The 15082-nt window shown below is 39.3% G+C and overlaps 1 protein-coding gene across 2 annotated transcripts in view; it reads left to right on the forward strand.

The window, feature by feature from the left end:
- rims3 (regulating synaptic membrane exocytosis 3) overlaps nucleotides 1-15082 on the forward strand; it is a 34448-nt gene that overhangs the window by 10860 nt on the left and 8506 nt on the right. For both annotated transcript variants that reach the window (XM_054763642.1, XM_054763643.1), the window contains exons 3-6: nucleotides 13161-13302; nucleotides 13371-13483; nucleotides 14621-14722; nucleotides 14808-14947. In XM_054763642.1, the coding sequence (XP_054619617.1) occupies nucleotides 13161-13302; nucleotides 13371-13483; nucleotides 14621-14722; nucleotides 14808-14947 (497 nt within the window). The remainder of the gene's footprint in view (nucleotides 1-13160; nucleotides 13303-13370; nucleotides 13484-14620; nucleotides 14723-14807; nucleotides 14948-15082) is intronic.

The following is a 15082-nucleotide window of genomic DNA, read 5'->3' on the forward strand; positions in this document are numbered from 1 at the left end:
AAATCAGGTTGGTAAATCACACAGTGGAGTGTAAGAGTATATCCGGGAACATCATCATTTTTCAATGAAATGCGTCACAGTGACAGGACCTTTTGACTCTTTGGTGGAGATTTGTGCTCTATTGAGTCCCATTCAGTGGATACCATAAAATGTATCTGATGTAGACTTTCTAAATCCAATTGAAGCTCTTGAGAAAGGGACCTGCTGGTTGATCCTATGTCCTGTGTCACAAAAGTATTAGCGTCAAGGTGGTGCGTAGTTATGTAATCGCATTATTTCACACTGTGTTTTACCTCAGCCCCCTAAAATCAGATTCAGTCAGATCAGGTTGAACTGTTCTAAAAAGGTTTGACATGAATTTTTCACATGAAAAAGTGTCAGGATAAGGCCGTTTATTCAACAGGCCAGCGAGCGTCTTTCCTAAATTGTTTTCCCAATGCTAAAAATGGGAACTTAAAATTACGTGCCCACTCTCATCGTCTGTCTCCGCTCAGTCAATTTCAATCAGGCTTTTTCTTGACATTCCTTGCTGGTGGTCATTAACGGTCAAATCTGCTCTGTTGTCAGGGCGCCACGTTTTGAATGGCAGGTTCATCGATTGCCCGACGGGGGACGGTCGAGGCGGCCTTGGGGTCTTGGCGCCCCCCCCCACAGCGCTTTCTATACTTGGTTGGTCAGCCAATAGCCAATGAGCCACAGGGTTAATTGGTCATTGAGGTCTAGTACACATTGAATGGGAATTTGAAAAAATGGGAAAGTTTATGTTGTAAAATTTACACTATATTACAGCAGCATGAAGGTGTTTTATGAAAATGAAATAAAATGATGGAACCGCTTGAGCAGGGAACTCGGACAATATGAGCCATTTCAAGAAATACGTTTTTTTACAAGTTATGTGGAGGAAGAAGAATCCCACAGTGTCTGATATAATTAGTCCCAAATTCATTCATTTATTATTTTTGGACCTTTTTCATCTCTTTGTTATAATTGTAATATATATTAATATTATAATGAATACAACAGTCAGTGTCTGATATCATTTATCCTGAATCCATTTAATCATTATTATTTAATGTATACCGCAGTGTGTGATGTGATATTTATCCTGAATCCATTTATTCATTATTATTTAATGAATACTGCAGTGTCTGATATCACTATTGCTTGTTATTGAAGATGGTATTACATATTCTGTGTTTATTTACTTATTAATTTACAATGCTTCTGTCAGTTTGATATATTATATATTCTGTATTTATTCATTTTACAGTGTTTGTCAGTTGTTTCTCCTGTATTTACAGTATTCCTTATTGCTGTTGAAGGTATTATCCTATATTTTGTATTTATTAGGCTGTTATACAGTCGGTTACAGACGTTTCTGTGAATTTTTACACTTATTTACAGTATATCTTCTATTCATCCTGCCATTATTGAATAAGCTATCTACAAACACAGACTTATTAGTACATGCTCATATGTAAACAACACAGGAAGTGTGAGACATGCAGAAAGGGTCGGATTAAATAAGCTCTCCTTTTCGGACATGTTGACTCTTGCAAGCGTAAACATGTGCTGTTCTTAAATGTAACCTTGTTAAGCATGTTTGAAATAAGCTAAACCATTACCGTTATCATTATCATAACAGGATTGAAAGTATAGGGCTTAATGGAATGAAGGGAGGTGAATACTACAGTATTATGAAAGGTAATATTGTTACTGTGTCGGACATTCTGCAGGCGATGTTGTGGTCACGGCGCATTTTGGGAATGAAACCATCAGCTGAATGAGCTGAGCTGTCCTGCAGTTTATGCATGAACACTATTACTTGTGCTAGCTGTATTATTTTCAGGTTAATTTACATGAACCACTAAAGCAAGGCATTACATTGGCAAGTATGTAGATTGCCAATCTTTTTGTGCAGCGTGTTGTACTTTGAAGATTACCTAATGACCCCTATTTTTTTGTCGACGAGGCATAATTTTTTACTGTATAATCTCACTCGGGACACTTAACCATTACAGGCAGGATTGCTTAGTTAGTTATACTGGGAGGCATTCATTCATGTAGATGAATAAAATGAGGAAATCAATATAATGCAAACTAGACACACGGTAAAATATTCATGTTAAAAGTCAAACAAAGCGGAGGATTATTATGTGTGATGAGGGGCTTGGCCTATAATAGACACCTGAACCTGCACTCCCGCTTTCCTCATCGATCCGAAGTAGGCTCGACATGTTCTTCAAGACAAAAGAGTGTTTGTTTCCGGCGTTTAATGGCGATGAGCTCCATGCATGACTTGCTGCATTACATAACATGTGTTGCATCACAAACCCATGCGTGTAATGTAAACATGTCCCCGGCGCACTACATGTTTGGTCCCCAATTCAAGGATTTGGTACGGGCCAGCTTTGGGATGACATTTTTGTTCTGCCTTTGGTGTATTTATTGCCTGCTATTATTAGTGTCACCCAGGAAGGCACACATATAAAGCATTTCCACAGGTTTTAAGGGGTGACTCACTCCTCCGCCGAGCCCGGTCTTATCTCCTGTGCAAGCTTTATCCATGCAAAAGCAGAGCGCGCAGGAGGGGCGCCACTCTGGAGATTCAGCACACCAAAGCACTGTTAGATTAATAATGGAAGGATTGCTGTCTGTTTGCCGTACTGGGAATATATGTATGCATATACTGTATATGTACGTGCGTGTATCATCTCACATCACACACTAAGCACCCATGCTCTTCCTCGCGTTCAATATTTTTTTATGTCGCTCTTTCCTTTTTTTGGCATGTTTACTGCTGTGGATGTATAGTGGCGCAGGTGTGCTTCACAGGGACATAAAAACAGCAGATTGCAAGGCTTTGGGGACGTCTCAAACGGCAAAATATCCTGTACGTGGATTTGTAGTCTAGTGTTTGTCATATAAATGGAAGAAAATGTGGAGTTTTGCAGTTTCCGCTCTTCTGGGAATGCCTTTCTGTACAAGATTTTGGTGTTTGTCCATTTCATTTATGAACATTTATGATGTTCTGGAAGATCTTTTGATGAGGATTTCTGCAGTCGGTCCTTAAAAACAGCAGAGCAATCATTAAGTTGTGACCCACTTTTAAACTCAAACCAAGCAAATGTATTTGTTTTTTAAAATGTCACCTTTTTAAACATTATTATTTGCCCAAAGTGTATTTTCGATGAATTTATTAAGTCATTTTATTTAACAAATGAGGAACATGTTAACTGCATGCATACAAATAATCCATAAATTAAAGTTAGCCACCCACCAGTTGGGAATCCCTGGTATAGAGGATCTTTGACAGTAAGTGCTTAAAAGCAGCACAGCTCTAATGTAATGTAGAGGATCTTTGACTGACTAGTGTTTTTGCAGTAAGTGCTTAAGAACAGCAGAGCGCTCCTGTCATCTAGAGGATCTTTGGCTAGCGATTTGCTGTAGGTGCTTAAAAACAGGATTGGTCGGTGCTTAAAAGCAACTCTTTTGCAGTAGATGCTTAAAAACTCCTGTAGTATTGAGGATCTTTGACGCGCTATTGCAATAGGTTCTTAAACACAAAACTGCTCCTGTCACATAGCAGATCTTTGACTACCATTTTGCTATAGGTGCATACAAACTGCAGAATGCTCCTGTCATATAGAGGATCTTTGACTAGTGTTTTGCTGTAGGTGCTTAAAAACAGCATTTTTGTAGTCTATGCTTAATAACAGCAGAGCGCTCCTGTAATATTATAGGATCTTTGACGTGTTATTGCAGTAGGTCCTTAAACCGCAAACTGCTCCTGTCACATAGCAAATCTTTGTAGGTGCTTAAAAATAGCAGCGCACTCTTGCCATGTCGAGGGTCTTTGACTAGCATTTTTTTAAAGTCGGTGCTTAACAACAGCAAAGCGCTCCTGTCATATCGAGGATCTTTGACTAGTGTTTTTTTGCAGTTGATTCTTAAAAACAGCAGACTGTTCCTACTAGCATTTTGCTGTAGGTGCTCAAAAACAGCAGGGCGCTGCTGTATTTTTTTGTAGCAGGTCTTTTTAAAAACATGGGTGCCAGTGTCATAGATGTCTTTGCAGGACGTCCTCAGGAACAGCAGAGCGCTGCTGTCACAGAGTGTATCTTTGAGTCGTGGTTTTGCAGTATGTCCCCTTTTAAAACGGCAGTGCCCTCCAGTCCAGTCCTTAACTTTCTGAAAATGTGGTCCACAGACCCATTTAGCTGTTTGATGATCAGCAATGCAATAACAACTGACCCAGAAACAGTTCTGATGTGCTTTTAGATAAAGCCTGCAGCAGGATGGTACAAGCACCAAATAGGGTAAAAAAAGAAGCCAACAATAATATCCTTAATTCCCCAAAGAGTACGCCAAATAGTCAAGAAGTCAATAACACTGTCCTGACCTCTAATTACAATGGGGCTGTTTCACAGTGTCCTACTTTTGCTCTCATTCTGAGTCATCCTCCTGGCAGCAGCGCTCACAGTGATTAGTACTTTTGAGGAAAAATCTCCTCATTAAGATGACTCAAGCCTCGCTTGGTCTTGAAATATCACTGCTTCACAACACAGCGTCTGCTGTGTCACAGTACGTCTGCAGGTGAAAGGTCTTCACACCGAGGAAGACGTCCATTCACTTTCTCGTCATCAATACAAGCTCGATCTCCTCAAGCAAAGCTCCCGCACCATCGCAGGCTCGCCCCAGAAATACACACAAAACAACACATGAACTTGTTGCTGCACGCAAGTTTGAAATGAAACTCAAGCATGCAGGAAATTACTCACAAGTATTTCATGTAGTGAGACATTAGGGTGTGTGTGTGTGTGTGTGTGTGTGTGTGTATGTTTGTGGGTTGGGTGTGTTTGATGTGTTGGCGTTTGTGTGGATTTGCGTGTGTGTGTATGGGTTGATGTGTTGGTGTGCGTGTGTCGGTGAGTTGTGCACGTGTGTTGGTGCACATGTATGTTGGTGTCAGTGTGGGTTAGTGCGTTGGTGTGTGTGTGCGTTCAGTATGTGTGTTGGTGGTTGGTGTGTGTGTGTATGGATTGGTGTTTTGTTGCTTGTTTCTTGATGTGTGTGTGTGTGCTTGGGTTGGAGAGTTGTGCATGTTTGCTGGTGTCAGTGTGGGTTGGTGTGTTGCGTGTGTGTGTGTGCATATGTGTTGTGTCTGTGTTCAGTGTGTGTGTGTACAGTATATGGGTTGGAGTGTTTGTGCGTTCATACATGTGTGTTTTGCATTTTGGTTGGTGAGTTGTGCTCGTGTGTTTGGTGTGTTGCTGTCTTATGTCTGTGTGTGTGAGTTGGTGTCTGTTGCACGTGTTTGTGTGTGTGTGTGTGTTTGTATGGGCTAGTGTGTTGATGCATGTGTGTGTTATGCATTTGGGTTGCTGAGTTGTGAATGTGTGTTTGGTGTGTTGGTATCTTGTGTGTGTCTGAGTCCGTGTGTGCGCACACGTGTGTTGGTTGGTGCATGATGCGTGTGTGTAGATGTGGTGTGTGTGTGTGTGTTATGTGTTTGGGTTTGTGAGTTGTGCATGTGTGTTGGTCAGCCCCAGTGTACGAGCCCTTTGAAGGTGTCAATGTGGCACATTACACACAACATACACACTTACCTGTGTAATTTCTGGAGGAAAAACACCCGAGAGTGCTTGGTGCATTGGACAAATGATGCACATGCTGCGCGCACACACACACACACACACACACACACACACACACACACACACACACACTTCCCCCTCAGCCAATGTAAACACAGAGGCAGGCTTATGCTGCAGTGCAGGAAGGTCCACAAGAGCTGATGTTGCTCCTAAAAGTCCAAATGACATTTTCCTCTTAATTCTGCAACCTGTTGAAATAATCATCATAATCTCTCCGTTAACCTTTTTGTGGCATTTACCTGAAAAGGGACGACGAGATGGGAAGAATGAATATAATGAATACATTAGCCACGTCTGTTTCTTCTCATCAAGCATCAAGACTACAGTTGGGAAATGACTTGTGAATTAGATTGCTTTTTTTCCCCCTGGTTGTAATTAATTGACATTAGGCAGAAGCCTGTGCTGCATATTAACTCATGGGCAGACATCCTGCCGTGCATGGAGCTTCTTGATTAGTAGAAACCATTTCCCATGCATGCAAAAGTCTAATCACTTCTCATTGGTCACCATTGTCCTCCCTTGAGATGTTCATGTTCACCATATCACAGGAGGTGTGTTTGAACTCTTCCTGCACTATCACTGCAGGCATCAACAAGTCACATGTTTACTGGCCAAGAGGTGCTGGGAACAGCAGCGTGACGTTGCTAGGCAACCCGCAGAAGCTTCCGGACGGTGTAGTTCCCTGCTGTCCTGTTCTGTTGTTTTGTTTGTTATTTTGTTCACGTAGTTAAGTGTGATAAATCCACTGACCTGACATCTCTGAACCCTTGTGTCCTCAAATTTTAAAATGTAGTGTTTCTTGAAGTTAATTTGTCCAATTTATTTAGTATACAACAGAAGAACTACGAGAGATCATGGACTAAATTAAAGCCATTTATGAGAATTGACAGAAATAGTCATGAATGTATTTAAATGTACATGTTATTATATTTTAATAAAAATGTTAATATTTTTATAGGAATTTTATACAAATAAATTACATTTATTTTAATCAGATCTAAAGGAAGAATTATATAATATATATGAGACACTTTTGAATATATGCAAAGTTTATTTTGAAAATATTTTGGGAATTTTAAAAGAAGGAAATGTATTATTTAAAAAATGTAATTATTAAATTAATGAATTGATATAATTCCATTTTAGCCACGTTTTTTTTAAAATTTATTTTCGTTAATTTGTCAAGTTTATTATCCAACAGAAGTGGTTGCTTTTAAAGAAGTTGAACTACTGGAAATACCAATATTGGACGAAAAGTCATTTATGAGAATGGACAGAAATAAGAATGTTTAAAACTGACATCTTTCTCATTCCAATGAAAATTACATTTCAAATTATTTTTATAGAAATGTTGACATTTAATTACATTATTTTAATCAGAGCTAAAAGAAGAATGATCAATAATGTAGATAACATTTTTGACTGTATAGAAATTTTACTTTAAAATTCTAATTTTATCATTTTAAAATAATGGAATTTATTAAAAAAAAATAATTATTAAATTAATTCATATTATAAAATATATTTTTTTAACTATTAGAAATATCAATATTGGACAAAGTTAAAATAATTTCGTAGAATTAACAGAAATACATATGAATGTGTTGACATTAAATTGACATCCTTCTACTTTTGATTAAAATTTACAATATTTTTTTATCTGAACTAAGTAGAAATGTATTTAATTTTTTAATTTTAGTCAGATCAAAACAATTATAAATAATAAATGTAACTTTTGAATGTATAGAAATTTTTCTTTTGAAATATTTTTTTTTTTAATTTTTTACAAAACATTTAATTTTTATTTTTTATATTTACATTTTTACTTTTATTAAATTGAATGAATATACAGTACAATATATGAAGTCATATCAATTAAGGGGAATAAACTGGACATTTTGCTTCCTAAAAATGTATTAAAACATTTTGGTGTTTTTTGTTTTTTCGATTACAAAAATGAGATCACATTATTAACAAATCACAGTTAGAAGAAAATCATTTTAAAATCCCCATGACTAAATTAGCCTCATTTTCTCAGCAAGTCCAACTGAAAAAAAGCGTTCGGCTCCTTTGCAACTTTTGCATCAGTTTTTCCTTTTCTGTCTCTTCCCAATCAAGGAAAATGCTTGAGCCTCGTTTTCAGCCTCCTTACGTAAGCGTAACACATTCATCTATAAATAATCTCTATTTTTACTCACTACCTTGAAGCTGCCTTCTTTTTAGGGCTCCAAATTTAGCAAGGCGGCCCCGGCAGTGAAGACGCCGCCACAACAAAATCTTTCATCGGCCGACACCCGTGCTTGGTTACTGTTGCTATGCATGGCGGCTCGCTGCCGTCACCGGTGCATCCAATAGGCATGTCGGTGCAGCCGGGGAGGCTAAAAACAGCATTCTATATTACGGCCCATAATGAGAAAAGGCTTCATCAGTGTTCTCTCCAAATGTCAGAGCAGCTTTAATGATCCACTGATCCCACACACACACACACACACACACACACACACACACACACACGCACAATATGATGTGTTGTGCTTCATTCTCACAATTGAAGCGACTCAATTGCTTCCATGTGACTTGTTATCTAATATGTGGATTGCGCTTCATACCTTTTATGTGCACAAAGTTTGCCTTTAATTGCGCTGCGTGCTTTCTGCTATCTTGCAAGTCTCCTGGGATGAGTTACTCCTCATATCATAGTGGAGCCATCAGGAGACAATTAAACAGGCTCCCCTCGAGCTTATGTAATGTTTTTTAGCACTTCAACCCCGCACAGATTTAGTGTCTGACTAGCACTAATTACTGTGTGTGTTTACTTGAGCTGAATACAAGCGAGTAAAACTGCAGGGAGAAGTTAAAAAATGTGCTTATTTGTTTTGTTAGGATTGGATGGGACATGCTGTACGACACGTTAAAGCTGCCGTATGTCACCGGCCTTTTTTCAGACAAAAAAATATAAAAACACCATCATCAGCCAGCGCAGGGGTGTTCGAAGTGCGGTCCGGGGCTCATTTGCTTTTTTTTTTTTTTTTTATTGGCTCGCGCCAACTTCTAAAAATATAATCTAACAAGAAAATTAAAAAAAAAGTTTTTAAATGGGCAGTAATTTTACAAGAATAAAATCAAAATGTTAACATGAGTAAAAAAGTTGTCATTTTTTAAAAAATAGGTTGGGGGGGGGAAAAGTTACACTAAAGTCATAAAGTCCAATTATTACGAGAAGAAAATTTACAGAAGAAAATTGAAATATTTTGAAAAAAAAAACCTTAACAGCAAAAAAAAAAGGTAAATTTTACAATAATATTATTGTTTTTGAAAAATTAGGTTGGGGAAAATGTTATAATATTAGAACAAGGTGAAAATATCATGGGAATAAAGGCATAATATTACAAGAAGAAAATTTACAAGAAAAAAGTTGAAATAGTTGGGAAAATTTAAAACGACAACAACGGCAGAAATGGCAAAAAAGAGCTGTAATTTTGCAAGAATAAAGTTAAAATATTAAGAAAAAAAAGTTGTAATTTTTGTCACATTGAGTTCTGGAAACAGTTCTGGTTTTGGGAATAAAGTCATAATATTACGAAAATAAAAGTTACAAGATTATTTCTGAAGAAAGTTGAACTGTTTGGGGACAAAAAAACAAAAACAGCAACAGCAAAAAGGGGAAACAAAGCACACAGATTAAAGTTCACAGTATTAATATGCGTCACGCTTTCAGCGATATCACAAAGCTAAGATTCAGTTTTTTCTTGAAATATACGTGTATAACTTCTTAGCATAGCCCATACATTCAAGGATAGCTAATGTTAGTAGTTAAACTTTGACAGATTGCTATCATTAGCTGATCAAAAATAACTAATCCACGTCCGTATGTTACGTAGGCCGTAGTTTACGTACTCAAAGCAGGAAGAGGGCGGGGTCTAACGCCTGCAGTACGTTTGAAAGTTAGCACCCAATGCATACAACCAATACATCATTTATCAGTATTTAATCATTTATTGCTTGGTCTATGTCCTGTGTTTATTTTTTCTCGTCTTTTTTTCTATGCAGTCGTCCCTCGCTCTATCACGGTTTTTCAAAAATGAATTCAATAATCAATGATTGCTGTTTGGAGTTTGGCTATGGTGTGTTATTAGCCAAACAATATTGTAAGACAAGGGTATGTATTATTCTGGCCACTCGGCCTTGTTCCATTATTGAGACGTTACATTAGATTACGTCACACAGCATGGAATCAGCATCAGAAGCAGCATCAACATGATAGCGCGAAAAGAAGTTCTCCTCCCATTCTGTGTGGAAGTGGTGCGTTTTTGGCTTCTTTGTCCTTCTTCCGTACTCCGTTTTAAAGCCTTTCTTAAGTTCAATAAATTGGAGGCTAACTAGTTAGCTCGCTAGCTTGCTAACGGTTAAAGCCATCCGCCTCTTGTGTCCCTGCAGTGATCCCGTAGCCTGTGCGTTACAGTTGAGCAATGCGGTGTAATCAAAGAATAACATGAGCATATTTGGGGTGTTATTTTATGTCTAAAGGGCTCTAATATTTAGAAGTCCAAAACAATGCTCAATTTACTAATATTGAATCCTACTTTGCGGGAATTCACTTATCACAGTCGGGTCTGGATCCAATTAACCACAATAAACGAGGGATGACTGTCTCTGTATTTAATTTTTGTAATTATTATTTTGCTTGTTTAAATGTTTTTAGAAAAATACCAGTGCATAGAGTATTTATTTATCGTTACACGTTCTCTATTCTTGTTATTCTCGTGAGGAAACGGTGACTCCTAAACACAGGAAGTGAACAAACGATAGAGAAGGTGCAGGATTTAAATAAGCTCGGCTTCTTCCAACTCCTTTTTGGACTTGTTAAATTGTGTTTTTCAGCATAACTTTGTTAAGCATTAATGCGATACAGTATATTAGGTATTACACTAATTTGCTTTGCCACCTGTATAACATAAAGCTAAGATAGTTTAGCATATATTGACCTGCATCGGATTGCTTGGAGCATCTTTAATGCACAAAATGTGTCAGTTGGCCCCCGCATCCTTCAATTTTTCTGTATGCAGCCCACGGCGGAAAAAGTTTGAACACAGAGTGTTTACAGGAAGAGGAGACGGGGAGCTAAAGATAAAAATAATAAGCATTCAAAGTGACATGAAGGCAAGGCTCTCCGAGAGGGGAAAGGCTTATGAGGGGAGCATGTCGGCCGGGGCTCTTGGTGCAATGCAGACTGTGTTGCCATGGTAATGGAAAAGGGGGAGAGCGCAGAGTAGGAGGGGATTAAAGAGGAAGGAAGGATCACTGCTCCTTACTGGGGGCTGTTTTGATGAGAGGGGAGGGTCCGGCTGGCAAATTAGTAAATGAATATGAAGTTGACTGCTACTTGATGCGTCAAAGAATGCTTAGAAGAGCCACAAAACATCGTTATTTCCACACTGCAGTGCAAAGCGTGTGTGGTTTAATGAGGGCTGAGCTTGTCGCCATGGCGCCAGCTGTCTCCAGGTGGTCCAGGAGGGTTGTCATAGCAGCACGAGTGAAGTTTGGGGAGCGAGCACTCATCCCCTCAGTCTCCAGAAAAATAATCCTCACTTTTGTTTGTTTGCCCTCCTCCACCGTGTGGGGTTGTCATGGCGATGAGGAGGATGCTTAATGAGCTTGGAGCGCTAATGAAGTGCCGTACCTGTTTCATCCGGCGACAGTTTGTGCGGCCCCTGCTTAAAAGTCTTCACGCCGCTGCACCGTGCAGCTATGTGGGCGCCTACATAGAGAAGGAGGACGTGCCACTTCCTATTGTCAGCGCCACTGCAGTTGTAATGAGCCGCGCACCACAAAAGGAGAGCTTTGTTATCCAGTGTTTAACATGCAGTTCAGGGTTTAAAGCGCTGCTCACGTGCACATATACGTTCCAAGCGAAGCTCACCAATTTGCATTTTTGTGTGTGTGTGCATGCATAAGCTGTATCTGTAAGGAAGAGCTCTGGAGGGTGTGTTTTTTTTTAAAATTTTTTTGGCTGATGCTGCACGAGCACATGCAGCTACATGTCCTATCCTTTTATCAGAGCAATAGAGTGTCACCACAGGAGATGATTCTGCCGCTGTTGCTTTAGTAAAGCTGGGAACAGCTCTTACAGTCGCCATTGTCAGGCATGTGAGACATGCCACGGCGTTTACCAGGTCATAGCACTTCATCAGGCCGTGTTACTTTCAGTTCTGCTGGCCGCAGTACAGTTTGGAACAGCAAACACACATTTTGTTGGTGTTTTCACGTAGAACGTGGCTGTTAATGACACGGGAACAGCATGTTTAGCTCCGCCCTTTTGGTGTTGGTCCACTGCAGTCGGTCACATCAAGGTGGTGTGATATCAATCCGTTATTGTAGTATACTTCAAAACCTTTCATGACAGAATATTGTTTTACAGTATTTCCTCGTTTGGTTAGTAGGATTCCTCATTTAGAAACTGAATATTTTAGTAATTAGAGCATAGAAGAACTGTACAACCTTCTAAATATGAGTTTTAACATTATTAGAGCACTCTAGACAGGGCATAACACCCCTATAGTCACCTTTACACTCCTATTACCCAATATAGTAGACATAATAACAGTTGTGTTTATGTGTGTTGCTTTAAATGCGTTCTGGTGCTAGGGGAGCAGAGTGGGGGGTGAACAGGAAGTGATGTCAGGGGTTCAGAGTTGAGTTTTTGCTGGGTGTGGGTTAGGGATTGTTGTGACTGTTGTGAGATAATTCAAACCTGCAATAAAGGCCTGTTGTTCCGGCGATCAAGTCTAGTGCTTGTGTGTCTCACCGAACATTACAGTAACATTACTGACACCTAGTGACCAAAGTAGAATACTGCATGTCATCGCAACGTCTTTGAATGCGTCTTCTGAATGCCCTATATTTGGATTTTAGTTCATCTAGCCTTTTTTATGCTTGAAAATGCTTAATTTTGGCAAAAATGCATACAATTTGCTTAAACATGAATATTTTTGGACTAATAATAGGTTGTATTCAAGCATGAAACAGCATGATTTATTCATATATTTTTGAAAAAGCTTGACAGAGTAAAGCTAAGTAAATAAATACTTATTTGGTATTATGTGGTAAGGTTGAGGGTTGCAGAATGTTTTTTGTGTCCCTTAAGGGGGGCATCAGAGAAAATGCTGTAGGTTTAAATGTGTGTGTGACTTGCAGTCTTTTGACGCCCCCCGTATCAATCCCCAAATACAAGATGACCTGCTTCTTTCGGACTGTTGGGTCAACATGGTATCCTATCGTACTGTGATGCGTTGATAGGCACATGTATGCACTGCATTGCTATGATATGTTGTGATGTATTATAGCCAGCATTACAGTAATATTGCAATTATTCAGTAGTTGTGTTTGGCACAATTTTTACACAAATTGCAATTTCTAGCTCATAGACCGTAGTTTAAAACCGACTCCTTTATATTTAACTTCCAACTGCATCATGAGGTGATTAAAGAAAGTCTTTCTTTTCAGATGGCGGCACCAAGAAGCTCCGCAGCACAATCCGACGAAGCACGGAGACCGGCATCGCCGTGGAGATGAGGAACCGGGTGACACGGCAGGGCAGCAAGGACTCCACAGACGGCAGCACCAATTCCAACAGCTCCGACGGAACGTGAGCACCCGCCTCGTGCAAATGCTTCACGTAACACGGGCCGATGCTGATCATGCGGCCTTTCTCAGGTTTGTTTTCCCTACCACGCGCCTCGGGCCCGAGAGTCAGTTCAGCGACTTCCTGGATGGATTGGGACCCGCTCAGATCGTCGGGCGGCAAACATTAGCTACACCTCCCATGGGTAAGCCACCAGCAAAGTGGACCGAGCACTTTTTATTCTGCTCTAGTTCCTTTTACTGCGCATTTTTATTTGCTTGCCACTTGCTCTTGTTCAGCAGAACATCAACCACAGTACCGCCCAAGAGTTAGTCTTTACGCTTCCATACACACACTATCAGAAACACTTAGCGTCCACTTTTGTCCCTCAGTGACCTGATGAAGAAGGTCTTATATGCGGGATAATAGGATCACACACACACAAAATAGTACATTTAAAACTACGTATTAAAAGGCAGGCTTCGCTACACATATTAAAGTACATATGATACAGTACATATAATGCAATACAAATGTACTGTATGTCATTATTAGCGGAAATGCATGCATATGTGTGTTAGTGCATGGCTATAATTAATACTGGCAATATAAATAAAAATTGCCATTACAGCGGAAAAAGGAAAGACATGAAAGCCACAATGAAATGGTGAAAATGAAAAATGAAAGAAAGTTACAATAAAAACATCTTAATTATAGTAGAAACAAACTTTATAATTTTACTAAAATTATGTCAATTTTTTTTTTTATTAAAGCATAGAACTGTAATTTTATGACAATAAAATAGTAATTTTCCGAGAAAAAAAAGTCCTAATGTATTCATAAATGCTTGAAAGTGAGGAACATTTTGTCGAGTATGTTAAGTGATAGTTGTAGAAGATCTTGCACATTTATACTTACATTTTATATATAAAATATTTATAAATATAGGCATAATATAAAATATATATACACAACTCATGTAATATTCTTGTAACGCCCTATTTTTCTTTAAAAATATACCCTCATAGAGCAAACTGTGGGACTCTAAGATCGTACTTTGCAGCAGCAAAAAGATACAGGGAGCTGAGGTGGACCCCCCCCATTGAAAAGCCATCGTGCCCCTTGAAAGCACAAGGAGTGTATATAAAGTTATTGTGCATGAAATACCGTATGACTCTTTCATATAGAATACAGGAGAGACAGCTCAATAAGGACAGGCTCACGGCTCTATGTCTCCCCCTTGTGGTAAAAGGGACAACATGCACAAACCCAAGCCTGGTGGAAAGACCTCCAGCTGAGGATCTTCTTGGAAATAATAATAAAAAAAATCATCTTCCTGCAGGGGACGTCCATGTTGGCATGGTGGACAGAGGAGGTCAGCTGGAGGTGGAAGTCAACCAGGCCCGAGGCCTGATCCCCAAAGCAGGCTCCAGGAATACGCCTGGTATTCTGTACACATTCACACACGACACCTTTTTGTGCTTTAATTGTATTTGTATTCATTGTTATTCTTCTTCTGTGATGTGTAGCGACCTACGTAAAGGTGTACGTCCTGGAGAATGGAGTGTGCTTGGCTAAGAAGAAAACCAAAGTGGTGAAGAAGAATCTTGACCCCAGCTACAAGCAGCCTCTGTTGTTTGATGAGAGTCCTCAGGGCAAAGTCCTCCAGGTATTTCACTCTTTTGGATTCCATTTTTGTTTTTTAAAAAATTGTATTCCTGTAACATTTTATGAGCATGAAATGAGTGAGGATGGTGTTCCTACGAATGCTCGTGCCACTGCAGCCTGAGTTTGACCTTTGCAG

The sequence above is a fragment of the Dunckerocampus dactyliophorus genome, chromosome 20 (assembly GCF_027744805.1).
Source record: "Dunckerocampus dactyliophorus isolate RoL2022-P2 chromosome 20, RoL_Ddac_1.1, whole genome shotgun sequence".
NCBI classification, from domain to species: Eukaryota; Metazoa; Chordata; class Actinopteri; order Syngnathiformes; family Syngnathidae; genus Dunckerocampus; species Dunckerocampus dactyliophorus.